Source organism: Sciurus carolinensis, chromosome 13 (genome assembly GCF_902686445.1).
Source record: "Sciurus carolinensis chromosome 13, mSciCar1.2, whole genome shotgun sequence".
NCBI classification, from domain to species: Eukaryota; Metazoa; Chordata; class Mammalia; order Rodentia; family Sciuridae; genus Sciurus; species Sciurus carolinensis.
Genome location: NC_062225.1, coordinates 129,309 through 150,281, shown reverse-complemented (window position 1 = coordinate 150,281; position 20,973 = coordinate 129,309). Strand labels below are relative to the sequence as shown.

At 50.4% G+C, this 20,973-nt stretch overlaps 1 protein-coding gene across 1 annotated transcript; it reads right to left on the bottom strand.

Moving 5' to 3' along the window:
• Positions 1–1,386: 1,386 nt before the first annotated feature.
• Positions 1,387–13,779, bottom strand: Krcc1 (lysine rich coiled-coil 1). Its single transcript, XM_053743284.1, is given in 6 exon segments — positions 1,387–2,041; positions 2,044–2,201; positions 2,203–2,225; positions 2,227–2,434; positions 2,436–2,741; positions 13,504–13,779. Coding segments are annotated over 5 exon segments (840 nt in total). The 5' UTR covers positions 2,720–2,741; positions 13,504–13,779; the 3' UTR covers positions 1,387–1,874.
• Positions 13,780–20,973: the final 7,194 nt, after the last annotated feature.

The following is a 20,973-nucleotide window of genomic DNA, read 5'->3' as shown; positions in this document are numbered from 1 at the left end:
CTGGCAGTCATCCCTTTCCCATCAAAATGAGGACTCCTTCCACTGGAGGTGCCTAGCGCTTGGCCGACTCCTTGGATCCAGCCTCCAGCTGTTTGTCAGACACCCAACTCCATCCAGTCACACCCCAGGATCCAGGCAAAGCCAAGGGGCTCAGATGACCGGGGTGAACGGGTTCAGATCCTGTAGGAAGTGATCTAATACTGGAACTCAAGGTCTTTAAGGTTTCTGTCACGAGGACAAATCCAAGTTCCTTAACACAGCCTAGTGTTTCCAGCCTCAGCTCTGAAGACTCCTTACAGCCTCACCCACAGAAATTCCAGTGCGTGGACTCTTGGATACCATGGCACTCTGCCAGGGACACGCGTCCTGCTCCTTCACTTCCAAGTGGGAGCTGACCTGTGTGACGTGTGCCTTCATCTTGCTTTGTGGCCACTTCCCAAGGCCCATTCCCACCCCACAAGTCGGTTGCATCTGTTCCTCCGGTATCTGCTGGCGCCCGCTGCAGCCCTCCCCGTGCTGGCCGCTTGGCCTTCTGTGGGCTGGCCTGCCCGGGTCTGCGAGCTGGAAGGCGGCCCAGCCCTCACTTCTCCAGGTTTCTCCCGGCAGGTGCAGGCCTGTGGCTCTATTCCTTCATGTATGTTATGATCATCAGTCCCATTTTTTCTACCTCTAGTTTTTGACCCTCCTTCCAAAACTACCAGGAATCCCTACTCATTATTCTCTTGGGTTCTGCTCTTGGGAAGTGCTCCCATGAAGAGGCAGAAGCGGGGAGCAAAGAGCTGCCCAAAGCAAGCTCAGCTTCAGCCGCAGCCTGGCCACTGAAAGGCTCTTGTACATTGGACGGGTGGAGAAACAAGGCCTCCCATCAGATTTAGGGCAAAGTTTCTGGTCCTAAAATTTTTGAAAACTATTGTGCAAGCCACAGGGGCTTTCTCAGCTTACCAACAATCACGTACTTTAGTCTCCCCCTGCCCAGTTTCCATGATTTTAATCCCATTTAAAAGGACCTGAAGGATACATTCACTGTGGACTGTTTGGTAGGTGCCAACCACGGGACTCCCTTGAAGACATCAGAGCACCTTGGCATCTCGCTGAGTAGTCCTTCGGTGCTGCCCTGATGGAAAAGCTAGCGGCACTTCACTCTTATGAATTCCTATCTCTTTAGTTTCAACTATTTGGAAAAACCGATCAGTTTTCTATTCTGAAAACTGGGTTCAAATAGGAATAAGTTTGGTATAGGAGGTAAAGACTTTCCACAGTTCTAAAATGTCACCCACCCAAAAGATCTTGCCGCTTATGGACAACTGTATTGTTGTTACTTTGATCTTCCACTTGCCAAAGAAATCACTGTTGGTTGGGACAGATCACTGACACAGAAACAGCACGCAGAAATTAGAACACTTTATTATAAACATTTCAAGAATATAAAGTGATTTTGTATGGAGACTCTTAAAAACTCTTAAAACTATACAAAACAAGCTTATTACTATTAATATAATGTATTTCATTTTCCACTTTTCAACCTATAAAATATAATGCCAAGTTAGAGCTAACAAAGGGAAAAAAATCTAAATGGATAGAGAAAATCAATGAACTTAAAAAAAATCCCACTCAAAACTAAAACAATCCCAACCAAGAAACGGATTCTGCAAAGTCTGCTCATCCTCCAGTTTAAAATAGACGCCCTCCACGGGAAGGTAACGCCACTGTCCAGTCTGATACACAGAAGCAGAGCCGCCCTCCCGAAGAGACTGCACCATGGGAACAAGGAGGCGGCGCTTTTGGAGAAGAAGGATCAGGAGCAGCTCCCGCAAGGCAGCAGCGAGGGGAGGCCTCAGGTTCTGCGGCCTTGGTGAGGAATTCTAGAGGGCTGCTCACAAAAGAAGACCGCAGGGCACAAGCACCGGGAAACCAGCTCCGCACTCCTTCAGTGTGACCTCAGGAGAACCGGCCACGCCCCTCAGAACCGAGGAGGACTGGTCCCAAAGCAGCTCCTCGTCTGCTCTCTCCTTGCCTTGGTCCTTCCTTGCTCTTCTGTGCTGCGGCCCTCTCTCTTGGAGGCTGCCTCCCGGCTCCTCTTCTCCTTCCGGTTCTTCGGCCTTTCTGCACCGACCTGCGCGGCTTCCGCCTTCGCCTTCGCTTTCTTTCTCTGGATGCCCCTGTGCCTGTCTGAATCCGCCTCCTCAGAGCCTCTTTTCCGAATGCTTGGGCCGCTCCTCCTCTGTCCTTCTCCCTGCCCTCCTCTGGGCCTCTCTTCCTCCTCTGATGCACCTCTTTATGGCTGGTTGGATGGGCACTGGGGCTGTTTCTTGAGGAGAGGTGCCCGCGAACTCTGGATTCTATGTCGTAAGAACCACAGTCATGCGCTGGCTGACCAAGGCTCGTGGGCACAGGCTTCTCTAAGAAACAGTCCTTGGGGAGCTGAGAGCAGCTCACGGGCCTCCGGAGCTGGGGAGCACTGAGGTGGCTGGCTTTCCACGGTGTGTGGAGTATTGCGTGATCGTGGGCAGGTCTGGACAGTGCCAGATGGGGGGTCTCGGAATCGAACACTTTATACCTGGGTCTGGATGTCAAGCTCTCTGTACCCACAGGTTTCAAGATAGTCCTCTCTCATCTTTCTGAAGCAAGTCTTTGGCTCTAAGCCTCTGGCTTTCTGCACTTTAATATAATCTTCAAGTTCATCTTGAAAAGAGTCATATGACTTCTTCGAATGCTTCATTAGGTTGACAAAAAGGGATTCTCTGCAGAGAAGATGGAAGAAATCCTTACTAGGTTATTTTGTTCTGAATATTTCCTTTGCTCTTGAAAATAACTTTGAAAAACAAAGAAGCCCAAACAAATTAAAACTTCACCGTAAGTGGTAAACATTATAACAATATGCCAAAAAGTAGCATCAGCATGGTCAAGTATCTCTCGGGCCACTCACTGGGTAACTTGACCTCCCTACGACAGAAGGAAAGGCAGAGGGAACTGACAGAGGACCCCATCACAGGACCCAAGATGAAGGCGCACAGGGATGTGCGGGCGAGAACCGCGCACACCGTGGGTGGGTGGCCTGATCTGAATGTTCAGGTAATTTCTAAAGTTCTAGTACTCAGTTTCCCGTATATTGTTTTCTTAGAGAAGTCACAGAACCACTGAGAAATAATTTGATCTTTACAAAGTTCAGTTTACTCAAATAAAATGAACAAACATACTCTGACTACAGTACTGTAAGGCCTAATAATAAAAGGAAGACTAATTAGAAAAAAATATAAAAAAATAATAAAAGGACGTTTGAGAAACGGTTTGGGGATGCTGGAAATTAGAAATTCAGCTCTAAGACAAAACTACTCAAGTACAGGGTATGAGGGAATATGAGCGAACAGAGTTCTGTGTCTCTGCACAGCGCTTGGATATCAGTTGTTCTGATTGGTGGAAAAGCATTCTAGAATACCTTCTGGTTTGTTCTCTCAAAGTACTGACGAGAGGGTTGAGGAGGAAAACAGGAGGAAGCTCTTAGGACAGAGCTGATGTAGAGAGTTTCAGAAGAGACTTAAGAGTGGACACACCAGAGGATTTGTTTTGGTTCGGTGCTGCGAGGGAACACAAGGCCTCGCGTGCTAGGCAGGTGTTCCAACCTAGCCACATTCCCAGCCCCTCCGTACTTATTTTCACTTTAAGGGGGGCTCACTAAGCTTCCCATGCCGTCCTCGCACCTGTGAGCCTCCTGCCTTGGTCTCCCAGGTAGCTGGATTTCAGGCCTGCATTACAGTGTCTAGTTTATATGGCTTTTGCTTGCTTGTATGATTCTTTTTGGAGGGGAGAGGGGACAAGCAACATTACTCCTGATTCTCTCTCTTCTCCCACCTCGAATCCTGATTAAGCACAAATACAGCAGAGAGAACCCTATGAAATGATAATGCCCTGGACAGTATTGGTGACATATTTCACCTGTTAGATAGGAGGCAGGTAGAAACCTATGTAGGCTGAGTGTTTTCCCTTTAACAAAAACAAGCGTGACGGCACTCTAGGGTCACTACTGATCAGCTGTTTTCCTGGAAATAAAACCCAGTTTTCTCTAAATGAAACACAATTTGTTGAGTTACAAAAATTAGCTCCTATTCAATGTAAGTAGCACAAAAATTCAGACTAGAAAAATAACAAATGGTTAAATATAGGCAAATTATTTTAACAAACACTTCAGAAAAGAATATATAGAAATTGCCCATCAACGTGAAAAGATGTTGAAAATTATTAGTCATCAAGAAAATATGAACTATGTGAAAAACACATTCCACCATTAAGTACCATTAAGTATCAATAAAAATACAGGGAAAAAAAAAGAAAATGTGAACTAAGCTGGGTGTAGTGGCACACACGTGTAATCCCAGGGATTGGGAGGCTGAGGCAGGAGGATCACAAGTTTGAAGTCAGCTTCAGCAACTTGGTGAGGTCTTGTCTCAAAAACTAAAGAGGGCTAGTGATGCTGTTCAGTGGTGAGCATCCCGCCCGGGAATGACTGAGATGGAAGGACGGGCAGTACCAGCATCAGCGAGGGTGTGGACACTGGAGCCTGCAGATGCCCTTACTGGGATGTAAAGTGGAACAGCCACTTAGAAAACAGCAAGCTTCTTTCTTCACTCTGGTACTGGGGCCTAAACCCAGGGTGTTCTACCACGGAGCTACATATCCCCAGTCCTTTTATTTTATATTTTGAAACAGGATTAAGTTGCCCAGGTTGGCCTTGAACTTGTGATCCTCTTGCCTCAGCCTCCCAATCCCTGGGACTAGAGGTGTGGCCACGAGGACTAACTAGTTGGGCAGTGTTCAGTCAGGTGTTTTGTTGCTGTGACAAAGACTTGAGGAGAGCGACTTTAAGGAGGACAGTGGATTTGCAGGCTCACACTTCAGAGGTCTCAGCCAGACAGCTGGCTCCTTCCTCAGGGTTTGAGTGAGGCTGGAAGAACGTGGTGGGGAAGGGTCACGTCAGGCAGCAGAGACTCCACTCACCAGAGGCACCCCCAGGGCCCGCCTCCCCCAGTCATACCCTGCCTGCCTTCAGTTGCCAGTTAATCCCATCAGGAATTCATTCACGGATTGGTTAAGACGCTCGAAACTCAATCATTTCTCCTTTAAACTTCTCGCATTGCCTCACCTGTGAGCTTCGGGGGACTTCACCATCACAGGCAGTTCCTTAAGAAGTCACACATACCCAGTGATCCCTTTACACCACTCCTAGGTATTTACCCCAAACAAAAGGAGACGTATGTCTACACGAAGGTTGAACATGAATGTTTACAGTAATTTTATCTGTAACAGCTCCAGAAAAAAAAATGTTGATTCATAGGTAAATGGATAAGCCAAATGGTGGTACAAACATACAATGGAATAAATACTATCGGTGATAAAAAAATGGAACCAATTCCAACCTCCATTAACTAATAAGTGGACAAACAAAATGTGGTACATTCATACAATGGAATATTAGTCAGCAATAAAAAGGAATGCAGTATTGATAGCAGCAAGACCAAGAGGAACAGGAGGACATTACACTAAGAAGCCAGTCGCACACACTGCAGAGGGCAGAGAGGGATGATGAGGTGAATGAAACCTTACCCTTATCGGGCTGAGAGCTTGGTGGAGACACCTGATCATATTCACCTGTTAAGGGCTTCAGATTTTCAGAATGAACTTTCTTCAAATAGTGAGGCTGTGAAAGAACCTGGGGGCTAAAAAACGTGATGCAGAGATTACAGATCTATATTGTGTAACATTCTATTCTTGTTCACCTGAAACTAAGCACTTTACAAAGTGCTTTTGTTACAAAGATCAAATAATTCAAGCCAGTGTGGTGGTATACAGCTGTGATCCCAGTGACTCAGGAGGCAGAGGCAGGAGGATTGAAAATTTGAGTCCAGCCTGGGCAATTTAGCAAGATGCTACCTCAAATTACGTCTCCCCTCCTTGGTAACAAACCTCAGGCAGAGCGCCTAGTAAAAGACTATACTTCCTGGCCTTTCTTGAAGATGTGGGTGTAAGAATGAGTTCTGAGAAAGCTGTGTAATGCTCCGCCCTCCTGCTGCCGGGACCAGAGGCCAGGGCTGCAGCTCAGCATCCAGACACGAGGAAGGAAGCCAGGTCCTCTCCCGGAGCTGTCCCAGCAGCCTTGCACTGCCTACCTCCAATCTCCTGCACCTAAGAGTGAGGAAACCTCTAGGGCGCAAGACAGAAGGGGAGATAATCCCTGAACTGATCTTAAAGTGGCCACATAACTAAAATGTTGATACAGGGAAAAGGGAGAAACAAACATTTTCAGAGTATGCTATGAGTGATTTTTATTTTTCTTGTATTTATATGCTTTTCTACATTGACTATTACTTTACAATTGTACAAAAGCTATTTTAAAAATCTCAATGTGACTTGAGTGTCACAGGACCTTGTGATTATCTCTTTCACCAGTCTTAGAACCTTCGCTCTGGGGAATGGACTACACACGTATTTGACTTTACGACTACGGCAAGACAGAGATTACCAACCCCATTCTGCAGGTTGAAGAAACAACAGACTTGTCAGCAACTAGCAGGAGAGCTGGACCCGAGTCCAGGCCACTCAACCCAAGGCCAAGATGTGACTGCGATCATACTTTAATCTCAACCACAGCACACTGAACGGCAGTTCCTCACAAGATTACAACGCCTGAAAATAGGCCAGTTCCTCAAGCAGCAGAGCTGGCTCTGTTTCCTGCACATAAATGGACCCAGTACTCCTGGTATTTTAGATACCAGACCTGAGAGACCCAGTAGCTTATCTGGGTCTTAAGAGAAGGCAAAGCTCAGAGTGGGAAAGATCACCGTAAAGTGCCAACTGAAATTGGGTGCACAGGATCATTCTTTCTCCAGGATGCCACCACCAGGGGGAAGACGCAGGGGAAGTCCCGCCAGGCACAGGGAGTGCACGCTGGACGTTTGTCACATCCACATCTAGTTAAGGAGAGCCACTCTCTTCTGGATCAGTTTCTTTGGCTATAAACTAAAAAAGTAAAGCCGATGGATGTCTTTTTTTTTTTTGGTACTGGGGATTAAACCCAGGGGTGCTTTATCACCGAGCCACATCCCAGCCCGTTTTTCTTTCTTTCTTTCTTTCTTTTGCGGTGCTGGGATTGAACCCAGGGCCTTGTGCTTGTGAGGCAAGCTCTCTGCCAGCTGAGCTACATCCCCAGGCCCCCTTTTCATTTTTTGAGACAGGGTCTCACTAAGTTGCAGAGGCTGGCCTGGAACTTTTGATCCTCTGCCTCGGTCTCCCAAGTTGCTGGGATTACACACCTGCACCACCACACCTGACTGGCCAGTAAATAGTTTACCATTTAGTTTTAACACTCTGTAATTCTTAAAAAAAAAAAAAAAAAAAAAAGGCCTAGGTCAAGGGTGAGAGTGCTATGATTATGTTTATGACCTTTTGCTACTGCAGGGAATGCTCTCTGGGTCTGACATTTCTGATTCAGATTAATAGTTTCCTGCTCGAGCTTTATGAGGTCTCTTGCATGTTACTAGAAGAACAGTGGAGGACATGGGGAAAGAAAATGGATTTTGGAGTTACAAAGACTCAAGTTTAGATCCTAATTCCCCAAGAGTAAGTTGCTCTTTGAGCCGGTCTCTCCATCTGGGGTCTTGTAAGGATTAAACAGATGACATCATGAAGTTACCTGCTACATTTAAGCTTCTGTAGGTCATATTCTCTTTATTTTCAACCTACCTCATAATAGGAACTTGTTTCTTATTCAAACTGAAGCATTATTCCACAGATGCCTCTTATAAAACTCTTATAAGTATCTGTAAAAGTTCAGTCTTTGTTCATTAAATGTGGTATCTATAGAGGAAATAAAGGGAGACAAAACAGGTCAAATTAAGCATCTGGATTAATACTTTCAGTCTTCAACTAGTAACATCACTTCATACACCATCCCAACTTGTCATTTCCCAAGTGCCTACAGGCTACAGCAACTGCTTTTTGTGCTCATTAGAACAGCAGTTTTCATGTGAAAACACTTAGTAAGTCTCTAGTAAGATAACACTTTTATTTTGGTCCAGAATAGGCTCTGAAGGAAAGGTTACCAGGGTACCAGTGGGAGACTGGACTTCCTGGAAGTGATCTTGAACACTGAAAGGTGGGCTAAGAAATCCAGTCTTGGTATTTTGTTTTACAGCACTCACAAGAACGCAGTCCATTTTATGATGGTCACTGAGTTCAGCTACAGTACGCCCTCCATATCTGTGGTTTCCACATCCTTGGACTCAACCAACCACAATTAGAATATACTTTAAAAACCACGTCTACACTGAACATGTACAGACCCTTTTTCTTGTCATTATTCCCTAAACATAGTATTAACCACACTTACAAGCGTCTGCACTCCATCTGGTATCCTAAGTAACCTAGAGACGACTTGGCACAAGGAGGGTGTGGGTTTTATGTGGACTCTGGCGTTTTACAGGATCAGCTGAATGTGGACTGTGCTCTAACTGGGGGTCCAACCCCTGCATACACTCCAACACAGCACTAACGTCATCTTACAGTCACACCAGGAAACACAAAGCATCCTCACTTGTGGGAAGCAACCTTCCCCCACAGTGGGTATAAAGGTAACCACACAAATTTCACTGAGTAGGCCCATCAAGTCTCTCAAAGATATACTTGTATATAACTTCTAGAAAATCTGTTAAAAGCCTTTTCCCTCATAATAAGTAATCTATCCCCAAATTACTACATTAATACTTGAGGACTGAACTTCAATATGAAGTTCCTAAAGTTGAAATTTATTTTATAGAAGTTGGTCAGTTTATAATTAAGATGCTGCTATGGTTTTAACATGTTCCCCTAAAATGCGATGAAAACTTAATCTCCAAAGCAACAGTGTTGGGAGATGCGAGCCTGAGGGGAGGCTGTAGGTCACGAAGCCTTCACCTTCACGGACAGATTTAATGCCACTCATAAGAGGGTGTGAGGCTGTGAGTTTGCTCCCTCTGCACACTCGGCTGCCTTCTGCCCTGGGATGATGTAGTAAGAAGGCCTTCGCCAGAGCTGGCACCTTGATACAGGAATTCCCAGCCTCTAGAGCTGCTGGGTCTTAAGAGCCTAATCATAGCAATTAAGAATATTTAACAATAAACCCCTCCATTATGGGCAACTACGATTCACCAATAACAAATAATGAGGAAAAAAAGAGCTTAATGATAGTTGCTAGGAAGGAAGAAACCCCATCTCTGAAGGACCCTTAGCAAGAGGTCCCTGGCAAAGGGTCACTGACAGCGAATAAACCCCAAACTGATGAGGCATCGTTCTGTGAAGAACGTCACACAGGCCATACAAGTCTTGGGGGCATAAATGATTCACCATCTGCTCTGTGAAGTGACCCTGTAAACCTCACTTAAAAATCCCATCTATTACTCTGGGTCAGAGACTCGGGTCCAACGTGGGAAAACAGCCTGGAGAGACATCTCTCCTGTACCAGAGCTCTTCTGATTCATTTGAGTCTCTCGGCTGCCTGTATCCTTTGAATAATTACTAAGCTTCCACAGTGGCTTTCGTTACTGACTCACGTGACTCTGAACTGACAGTCAGATCTTGTACGTTAGCTAAAATCAGGCAGAATGAAAGCTGAAGGCTGGGTGCGAGGGCGCGCTCCTACAATCCCAGCACTCAGGAAGCCGAGGCAGTAAGATCAAAAACTTGGCGCCAGACTCAGCAATTAACCAAGGCCCTGTTCCAAGTGACATGGGCTGGGGATGTAGCTCACTGGTAGAAACCCTCTGGGTTCACTCCCTAGTCCTGTGAAAAAAATTTTTAAAAGGTACACATTAAATTTAATGGGAATAGGAAAGGAGTGGGGAAGAGAATACTGAAATCTTGCTCTTGGTATATACCTGTATCATGCTAATTTTTGTGAAAAAAATTATAACCTTGTAATCTAAATCTCCTTAAGTATCTACATTATACTGGATATCTTCAAACTAAGCTTAATTTCGGTACCAGTGCATAGATCTAAAAGGTTTGCTTAAAAATATGTGCTCAAGATAACTGTAAATCAGAAACACTTTAGGAAGAACTTGATGAGTAAAAATATATCATATATTGTATCTCTCAATAAGTCTTGAGTTGTTTTAAAATATATAATACATTTGACTTTAAAATAAGCAAGACAAAAAGGTAATGACCTAGGGTTACAGTACTTCTCTTTCTTTTTTGGTACTGGGAATGAGTCCTGGGGTGCTTTATAACTGAGCTACAGCCCCAGTCTTTTTTTTCCCCCATTTATTTTGTGACAGAATCCTGCTAAGTTACTGAGGCTAGCCTCAAACTCAAGACGCTCCTGCCTTAGACTCCCACTGCTGGGATTACAGGTGTCCACTGCACCTATCAGACCATCTCATGACTCAGAGTCCATGCACACAAACTGTCCATGGTGATGCGGTTGTTTTTTTTTTGAGACAGGCTCTGTGTTGCCTGGGTTGGCTTTGAACTCTCGGGCTCAAGTGATCTGCCTGCCTCAACTTTCTGTGTAGCTGCTGACTTAGGCTTCAAGTCAGTTTTAGTGGTCCTGTTAGGATTTTGAAAGTGAGAATGGAATTGAAATGACTGAGAACATGACATTTCTTTGATAACATTTGGAGGAATCTCCTAACAAGTTCTTTAAAAAAAAAAAAAAAGATACTGGTTAAGTATTTTGTTTACCTCTTCTTGTTTACCTACGATCATTGCTGGCAACTATTTAAAGCTTTTATAGCTATCTAAAACAAACATATGCTGGGCATGGGGGTACAAGCCTGCAATCCTAGTAACTCAGAAGGCAGGCGAGTCACAAGTTCAGGGTCACACTCAGTAACTTATTGAGACCATACCTCAAAGTACAAAAAAAAAGGACTGGGGATGTTATCTCAAAACTTAATATTGAGTCCCAATAGTATTTTACAGTGTAACATATCAAATATTTACCATTTGTCAAGTGGCTAATGAAGGATATCAACCTGAAATAAAAGTGACAAGATGTAATTTTGTAGGTATCAATTATATTTTGCTTTTCAAGTCCAGTGGATACCCTCAACCCTGACTCAGCAGATTTCATTACTCTCAATGTCTCTGATGGCATTACAGGTGAGTTTCGTGTCCCATGAATCACTGTTTTGGTACAGAGCCACCCTGTGGAAAGAATGCCAATGTGGGAAGTCCACTGTTTGGTGTCAGAGTCTGGTTAAGGTCGGGTTCCTCTGCCTTGGCACTCTTGGCAGAATCACCCTGTGTTGTGTGTGTAGGGTTGTCCAGTGCATTTTTAAGATGCTGTGGCATTTCTGACCCGTACTATAAAGATGCCCTTAGCACCTGCCCTTGCTCACTGTGTTCCCCCTGCCCAGTGGTGTGACAGGCAAATGTCCAGACGTTACCAGGCCTCCTGGGGACGAGGGCGGGGAGGTGGCAGCATGACCACTGGCTGAGAACCACTGGGCTAGTCCAGCTACCCCACTCAATAGATGAAAAAGTCAAGTTCAAAAAACCGGGGACTTACTCAGGGTGATAGAGCTAGTGGAGAAACTGGCATCAGGACACATTACTAGTCAAGACTACTATTCCAGTGTCCTCATCTACCACCTGAAGTGGTACAGAAAGGTCATCGTTAACACTATGAACTGATGTCTTTTAAAGTGTCTGTACATATTTAAAGTCATGGCAAAAACCAAAACAAACAGCTGAATGCCAAGTTTGGCAAAAAGTTAATTTTCCACGAAGTGCTGTTTCCACGTCTTCTGTGGGTTGGCCACAGAGCCACCCTGACCTGCAGTCTTGACACCTATAAGCTCTTCAGGCATACTTGTTGGTGAGGAAGTTTTGATATAAAAGAAAAAAACGTATCAGCCCAGCACGGTACACCTGTAATCCCAGCTCTTGGGAAGGCTGAGGCAAGAGGATTCCAAGTTTGAGGCCAGCCTGGGCAACGTACAGAGACTATCTCAAAATAAAACAAAAAGGGCTGGGGATGCACCTCAGTGGCATAGTACCTCTAGGTTCAATCACTGGTACTGGGGAAAGACAAAAATCTGGATGCTTCTGGGCTTTGTTTGTTTCAAAACTCAGAACGATGACACTAATTCAGACTGACCGAAGACACTTATTTGGTTGTAATGGAATTCTAATTAGTAAATATTGTGAATGGAATTTATAATTCATTGCTTAGAAAAACGTTGTAAGGAGTCATTTTATTTCTTTGTCATTTCTTCAAAGTGAAACGTGTAAGATCATGGACTGGCACACAAAATGGACACATCAATGATCAAGTGTTTTTATAGGGTTCTCACATTCAGGGTGTCAAGCCTGGAGAAAGGGACCTAAATCATTCTTTAATATCTGGATTCCATTATCTTTCACTCTGCAGACAAAAAGTGACTCAAGGCCACACAGCAGACGCTGAGAATCGCCGCCCAGCCGTGTCTGACCGTTTTGCCTGTGTCTGACCATTTTGCCGGCTCTCGGGTGGGGAGTGCAGCAGCTCTACCTGAGGTGGGGTCCCCGCTGTGCACAGGGCTCCCCACTGCCCAGCAGCAGCTCTGCCTGAGATCGGGTCCCCGCTGTGCATAGGGCTCCCCACCGCCCAGCAGCAGCTCTACCTGAGGTCGGGTCCCCGCTGTGCACAGGGCTCCCCACCGCCCAGCAGCAGCTTTGCCTGAGGTCGGGTCCCTGCTGTGCACAGGGCTCCCCACCGCCCAGCAGCAGCTCTACCTGAGGTGGGGTCCCCGCTGTGCACAGGGCTCCGCACCACCGAGCAGCAGCTCTACCTGAGGTGGGGTCCCCGCTGTGCACAGGACTCCGCACCACCGAGCAGCAGCTCTACCTGAGGTCGGGTCCCAGCTGTGCACAGGGCTCCCCACCACCCAGCAGCAGCTCTACCTGAGGTCGGGTCCCCGCTGTGCACAGGGCTCCGCACCGCGGAGCAGCGGAGACTCAGGAACTTCAGCGCCGCCCGGGGGAAGGCAGGGGCGCGTCGGCGGGCGGTGAAACTCCAAGTCCCTGCAAGAGGCTCAGCCGGAGTTCCCCGAGCCACCTGCAGCCCGAGGCCAGGGCCCGGGCTGTGCGCACCTGGGAACGGCTCCGCGCCGGACCCCTCCGGAGCCGCTCTTGGTCCTTCCGAGACGCACGGGCTCCCCTGCAGCCCGGCGCGTCCCGGCACCTGAAGGCCGCTCCTCCGAAGGCGGCCGGCAGGGCCCGGCCTGGCCTCCGGGTCTCCGCGGGCGCCGACCCGGCGCAGTGCCCGTCCCACACGCCCGACCCTGACTCGCTGCCAGTGGCCAGGGAACCGGGTCGGTCCCCGCTCGGCGCGGCGTCCAGCTCCCGCGCCGGCACTGGAGGCGCACACCCGCCGGGGTCCCGCCTCCCGTCCCCGGAAGGCCCGCGCCGCCGCGCCTGCGACCCCTGGTCCTCCGACCTCCCGGCCCGCGGACCGTGGCCGAACCGGGCCGCCGCCCCGCGGGAACTCACCTTCTGGGAGGCGGGGCGGCGTCGACGACCTCGGCCCCTCCCCGCCAGCGCCGCGGCCCGGCCGGGTGCGCTGGGAGGGGCGGAGAGGCAGGAACGCCGCCGCCGCCGCCGCCGCCGCCGCCGCCGCCCGGAGCAGGCGGGCCGGGAGCAGGAGGCGGAGACCCGGCCTCCCGAGGGGAGTCGCCGCCACCACCGGCGGCTGACTGGGCGGCGCCGGCGCCATGGCGGCCGGGCGCGCTCTGGCGCCTGCGCGGCCCCGCTCTCCGCAGGCCCCCGGCGCCACGCCCCCGGCGCCACGCCCCCGGCGCCACGCCCCCGGCGCCACGCCCCCTGTGCGCCCCGCGCCGGCCCGGCTGGCGCCCGGCCTCTGCGCTGTGGTTCCGCGCTCCATTGGAGGAAGGGGAAGCACGGGGACCACGGGGTCCGGCCGCGTCTGAGAGCCGCTGAGGCGGGGGACCGTGGGCGCGCGTCCCACCGGCGCGATCTCCTGTCGTCCTTGCTGGGCGTCTCAGACCCAGCGTGGAGCGGGCACACCCTTGCTCATGGCGTTGTCGTCAGGGACCCCAGGGCTCCCCGCTTCAGGCTACGAGCATGCGTGTGCGGGACACGCGGACACGGGCACTGCAGCCTGCGGAAGCGCCGGCCTCGCTCGAGTGGCCACGTCCTTCCTCGGCACACACGTGGCCCACGTGGTCACACCTGCCGCTGGACTTCGTGGGGCTCAGGGGCTCCTCCAGGCGGCGTCCTGGGACTGGTCGCACTGCACCGTGATAATGGGCTGCGCTGTTGGAACAGCCGGGTCTGTCCAGCTCCCGGGTGCGCCGTGCCCACCCTTTCCCGTTCCTGTCCCAGCGTCCTGGGACTGGTGGGCTGCGCTGTTGGAACAGCCGGGTCTGTCCAGCTCCCGGGTGCGCCGTGCCCACCCTTTCCTGTGGTGGGAGTGCTTCCTGACAGGCTTTGGGTGCCCTCAGCGTTCCTGTTGCACCATGTTGCCTGCTCACGTTCTCTCCTGATTGGAACAAGCTGAGATCTCCCTTCCTCTGATTTCAGCAGCTACGATCTATTTTCACGTTTCTGCGGAGGATTCAGTGAAGAAGTCATAACTGGCTTTCCATCGTCGGTTGGAAGAGTGAAACCGAGCCCACCAGCTTCCGTGCACCTCCCTGATCTCACTCTGCCCCTGGCCCGCACACCCCGACCCAGCATCACCTTATGATTCCCACAGTTTTACACTATTGGATAACTAAACACATGATTCACTCCGTCCTCCTGCAATGCCCTCTCCAGAAAGAGGTTAGAATAGAAGCTCGCATGCCCTCTTATTTTATTCTATTTTTTTGCAGTGCCGGTATCCAAACCTGGGGCCTCACACCCTTGGGACCCTACTTCTTAATGAACTTCTTTTCCTAAATCCAGCATTTCTCATTCACAGGCATTACTTCATAATTTTACTGCATATATATCCCAAGGTAAGAGGGAATATTGCTTTGCATGACTTAGAATTTTACATAAATGTTATTATACATACTGCTTTTTCCTCTGGAATTTGTTTTTTCACTCACCTTTTTTATATTACTTTTTTAATATCAACACTTGCTGATATGTGAGGTTCTAGGTCACCCCTTTCCCAGTTCCCCAGCGTTCGTGGTGTGAACGCACTACGTCGTCCATTCCCCAGCCGTTCCTGATGGACCAGGAGTGGTTTCCCAGGTTTGCTCTCACAGACGGTGCAGCTGCAGGACCCTTGTGCAGCCTCCGTGCACATGAGTGGTGGTTCCCACGGAGGAGATGCTGCTGCGTTTTATGTAGGAGGTCTTGGCCACGTTTCTTTCTTCTCAGAGTCGAGTCTCCATTTCTTCATCTGCCCACCTCAAAGGGCACTACGGGAATGTGGCAATGTAAGCAAATGGCAGTTTCAAGTGTTCACACGTGTTGCTAGTAGCATCACTTTCCAGTGTTCGTAAACAGCTGGGCATAAAAGGCAATAGCCTGGTGCCAGACTAGTAAAGGAAACAGAGTGTGTGCTCTGTGGCTCCTTCGTTCCCCAGCTGATTAGTTGTCTATAAGTGGCCTGTTGTTTCTCCACGTCCACCTCTCTGTGTCCTTGGGCTTAGGATGGTCTCCTCCAGTTCTGATTTCCCCTTTCTATCTCTTCCTCTGCTACTTCTTCGGAAGCCTGCCCTGGTTCCTCCAGCTGGCCTGGATAAGATTTTCTCTGCCTCCTACCTCTCCTTAATCATCTTCCTATGCTTTTCCGTAAGTCCCTTTATTATTTATTTATTTGCTATACCAGGGATTGAACTCAAGGTGCTGAGCCACATTCCCAGTTCTTTTTAAAGAAATTTTATTTTGAAGCAGGTTCTCACAAGTTGCTTAGAGCCTCACTAAATTGCTGAGACTGGCCTCGAACTTTCCATCCTCCTGCCTCAGTCTCCCAAGTCACTGGTATCACGGGTGTGTGCTGGCTCACCTGGTTCATAATCTCCTTTAAATGGTCAATGCCTTGAGGCAAGGCCCTACATTTTGTGTGTCTGTGTGCCTCAAACCCTGATCATAGTGCTTGTTATATGTGCTGGTAAGTGCATGTGGAATAAGTGGATTTAGGAATTCTCTGACTGAAAGCAGTTTGAATCGAAGAATTTCTTAGCGCCAGGGAGAGAAAGAGAAGTAAGCAAGCTATTTTATTTTAATTTTTTTTTGTGGTGTGGGGACCAAACCCAGGACCTCAGGCATGTTCCCAGCCTCAGGTTTATTTTAGGAAGAACTCAGGGGCCAGAGGGAATGTGAATTCTTCTCGGTGAGTGGCTGTGCAGGATTAAAGCGTGTTGAGGAGAGGACATGCCCTGCTCCTCCTGGAAGGTGTGGACTGGACGTGCTCAAGAGCCCTTTCTCTGAGGGTCTCGTTGCTTTTGAAGTGGATGAGGGGCCAGCGGGAGCGTGCACTGAGCCGCGGCTCTCGGCAGGCCCGCAGCCATGCGTCTCAGCAAGCCTGGGCAGGCAGTCTCTGCACAAGGCCGGAGAGTACACTTTCCAGCTCTGGGCCTGTGTTCTCTGTGGCAGTATTCACCTCTGCTGCTGTGGTGCGAAGGCAACCTTAGAAGACATGGAGACAAGTGAGTGGCTGTGGTCTGATGCAATTTAATTTATGGCCATTAAAATTTGAATTTTGTGTAATTTTTAATGTGTCCCAAAATGTTCTTTAAAACTTTGCTTCCCCCACCGTTAAAGAAGGTGCGAACCTGACCTAGTGGACCTCAGGGCTGGGGATGTAGCTCAGGGGCACAGCACTTGCCAAGCAGGCACCAGGCTCTGGCTTTGGTTCCCAGTACAGAAAAAAGAAAAGCCTCTGCTCACCTTGGGCCGCTTACCACCGCAGGCCGGGGAGCATGCCAACTCCTGCAGTTCCGGGACTGGCCACTAGATGGTGGTGCCTGCAGGCCTGTGGCTCAGCGGGCCCGCGAGTGCCTCCACGCTGGGCTAGGTCAGTGGCCACTGTACTCATACAGGCACATGAACCCCATATTGGGGACGAAACGTGTGGGTTTGCTTCCTTCTCCACGATCATACTTTTTTGTACATATTCCCGGAATTGCCGCGCTCCCTGAAGGGAACGCAGGCTCTTGGGCTGCGAGTTTTCAAAGGCTCAGGATGCTGCTGCAAGGGAGGCTAGGGCTAAACCGGAGACTCTGGGGAGTCCGCACATGCAGGAGAGCCAGCGGCCTCCGGCTCACTCCATGAGGACACGCGCAGCCCAGCTCGTCTGATGGCAGTGTGTGGACAGCTGTCTCCCAAACAGCCCCCAGGCCTGGCCTCCCCGCGCCTCCTTCCACCGCGGAGGGCATGGCTGGGGACCTGGCACGCCCTGCTCAGCACCAGTGACCCTGGACTCTCGTTAGGGTGTGGGCATGTTGGGTAGCCATGGTGACGCTGGCGTGTTTGCATGAGTGTGCGTGAGTATGGTGGGCCCTTCTGACAGAGTGACGGCAGGGCATCTGCCCCACGTGGTATTCTGTGCCCCACTGCAGACCCCTCTTCTGGTCAGGGTGCCCTGGGCCCCAGCTGTCCCACTCTGCCACCTCACCATGCTTCTCTATTCAGAAACACAAATGAAAGAGACCAGGTGCCTTTCAAGTGATTAGCAATGGGAACATGCCCGGCTGGGTGCAGAGGAGAGGGTCCTTTACAGCAAGGTGATGGTGAAGGCCCGCGGGGCCCAGTCCTGTGACCCTAAGTGCTGGCCACAGTCACGCACAGGTGTGCCACCCGGTCCCTGGCTGATCCCTCAGGAAGCGCAGAGTGAGCCTGCTTCCTCTTCCATGCCTCTCGATGTGTGATGTCAAGGAAAGCTCCTGTCCGTCCCTGCACCCTTTCTTCTGAGTGACCTCCACCAGGGCAACAGGGACTCCTGAGGACTCAGGATGCGCTCTCCCTGGCGACAAGCAGCAGCTGTTCTCAGAGGAGGCAAGTACACCACGAGGGCAGCGTTCAGAAACGTGGCAAGGGTGAGCACAGTGACCCAGGTGCTAGAGGCACGGCACTCTCCAGGTCAGGGCCCTCGGGAAGGATTTGCCTCCTGGGGAAACACTCCTGGGGGAGCAAGAGGGTCAGCCAGCGCAGGCGGGCACAGACCCTCCCGCCAGGTCTGTGTTCACGTGCCGTGTAGCCGGGCCCTGTGCCTCCTCCCCACCTCCAGCCCTGGTCTGCCGTCAGCTCTCCTGTCTCTCTGTTGGTGGGCAGAAATGCTGGCTATCCTGGAAGCCAGGGGCAGCCTTACACGATGGAAACCTCAGCCGGTCCTGCAGAAGCTCAGCTATCCAGATGTGCATCTCCGGCAGGTGGAAACCCTGTTTGTGATCACCTGAGTGGAGAACTCTCTTAGTATGGAATCATAGAGTAGTTTTTAAAATTTTTAATGTGTACTGAACTTTATAGGAAAGTGCTTCCTTGTGAAGCAAAGGAAGATTATACCAAGAGACAGTCGCCATCTCGGAACTCAGAGACAGGCAGCAGTGTTCCACGCAGCACTGGTGGCCCCAGATCGGCCAGCACAGGCTCCCTCACAAGTGCAGAGTTCTGACCACTCTGCTGCAGCTGGCCGGACCCAAGCACATGGACAGTGAGCAGACCTGCGTCCTACCTACAATCAAGGCAGATCTGTAATAGGTCACCGTTCATTTTCTTTCCCCTTTTTAGGGTAGGATAGCAGTTCATCTTTTTTAGGTGTAAGAGCTAGTACATTATACTGTGTGGGAATCTCACTCTGGAGTAGCAGAAGAGATGTTAGGTGACTACCGTGAGGAGAGACCACGAACAGCACTTTATATATTAGTTTCCTGATGCTGCTGCAACAAATCAGGACAAACTTAGTGGCTTAGAAATGTAAACGTGTCATCTTACAGTTCTGGAGGTCAGAAGCGGTCGCGGGTACGCAGGGCTGGGGGCAGGTGTGGCAGCGCTGAGCTCCCGGGGGCAGCCGCCTGAGGATCCGCCCCTTTGCCTTCTCCGAGTCCGCCGTTCCGTGGCTCAGGCCGGGCCCTCCATCTTGGAGGTCAGGCACAGCACCTCCACATGGCCCTCAGACTCGGAGGCTCTGGCAGCCATTGTCACGACTCCGTCTCTGACCCTGACCCTCCTGGCTTGCTCTTACAAGGATCCCGTGATCACACCGGCCCCACCCCGCTAATCTAGGATGAGCCGCTGCCTCGAGATCCTTAGTTCAATCACACTTGCCAGGTCCCTTTTGCTGTGTGTCATGGTCCCTTCTCTGATGGAATCACCGAATGTCACACCCTGAGTCACTCATGAAGGAAAGTCTTCTGGCCCGTGGTTCTGAAGGCTGGGAAGTTCAAGAGTGGGCTGCTGCCTCTGGTGAGGGCCTCGCGCTGCTGGGGACACTGCAGAGACCCGGCACTGCAGGCGTTGCTCAGTAACCTCTCCCTGGCACCTCTCCTCCTACACGGCCACTCATGGATCAGGGCCCTGCCCTGCGTCCTCCTTGAGCCCCGATGGCCTCCGCAGCCCCCTCAGACGCCATCGTTGGGCCATTAAGCTTCTGCTACCTCACTGTGGGGGTCATGTCGCCACACAGCTTTCTTGTCGGTTTGTGTTCTGTGGTACTTGGGGTTGAACCCAGGGGCACTCTACCACTGGGCCACATCCCCAACCCTTTTAGAATCTTTAATTTTGAGACAGGGTCTTGCTAAGTGGCCTTGAACTTGAATCCTCATGCCTCAGTCTCCCAAATTGCTGGGATTACAGGTGGATACTGTTAGGTAATCCAGCTTCCCAAATCCACCTGTCAATCTGCCGTTAAGCCCACCTTTCCCGTTACAGGAATTTCCGGCTTACATCACTGTAACCTTCCTGCCTCCCACATTACGTTCCAATATGTCATTGGTCCATCAGTCAGTCTGTAATAATCCTCCTCCGTGATTGGTTCCTCCCAGCCCGCGAAATTCCAATACAAAGAACAGTGCGCCATCTTCTCTCTCTCTTTCCCTTTCCCCTTTCCCCCGAGCGGACACGTTTTGTCCGCTTAAATAAAAGTTCCTCGTGTGAGACCTGTATCTGTGGAGCGTCTTTTTGGGAGTTATCGACGAACCAAAACTACTCCCCGTTACATCTAACTAACAGATACCACCTGCCTGCCTGGGCATGAAGTTCAGGGGAGACGGTTGATCCATGGACATCGCATGTGCGGTAGCATTCGTAGCTCTGGGGTTTAAACCTGGACGCCTTTGGGGCCATCGTTCTGCCCACTGCATTTTAGCAGCGCTCTTGTCTGCTCTGAGAAGGTCACTCCCACGGATATGACCAGGCTCTGGCCTTGGTCTCTTCTGGCCTGGTCTCAGGGCAGGTCGGCTTTGTCCTTGATGCTGGCTTGGGCTGCGCCTGTTCTGGTCCCGTGTCTAGAGGCGAGCACTGGCTCCCTGCCGGGCTGAGCTGCTGGCCTCTGAGGGAGGACCAGCTGTCACCAGGCCACGTGGGTGTGGGGACGTCACTGGAAGCCCACCAGTCTCCTCCGTAATGTGTTTCTCGTGGGAGTCTGTGGTGTTTCCTTTTGAGGCACCAACTTCCAATGTCGTAAGTTGCTTTGCCCTTGGGATACGTCTGGAGTTGCTGGGCTGCTGTCCAGCCCCAGTGGGCTGTGCATGACCTCAAGGTCAGTATCTGTGGTCTCAGAGGATCTGGGGGCGCCTTCAAGAATCAAAGGCGTGTGGGGAGATGCCATTTGGTTGAAGGTCCATCAGAACTTCTGACACATCTTGGGAGTCTGGGGAGGACAACGCGACTGGGTAAATACAACATAGAGCCAGCACCGAATGTCACGTCAGGAAGAGCCAAGAGCACGCGGTGTCCTCACACGTAGGCGCTTATTTAACTCCCACAACAAGCTGGCCAGGTAGGAACGGTCACCTTGCTTTTAGGTTCCACATCCAGGCGACAGTACCAGGCTCAGAATCCACCTCC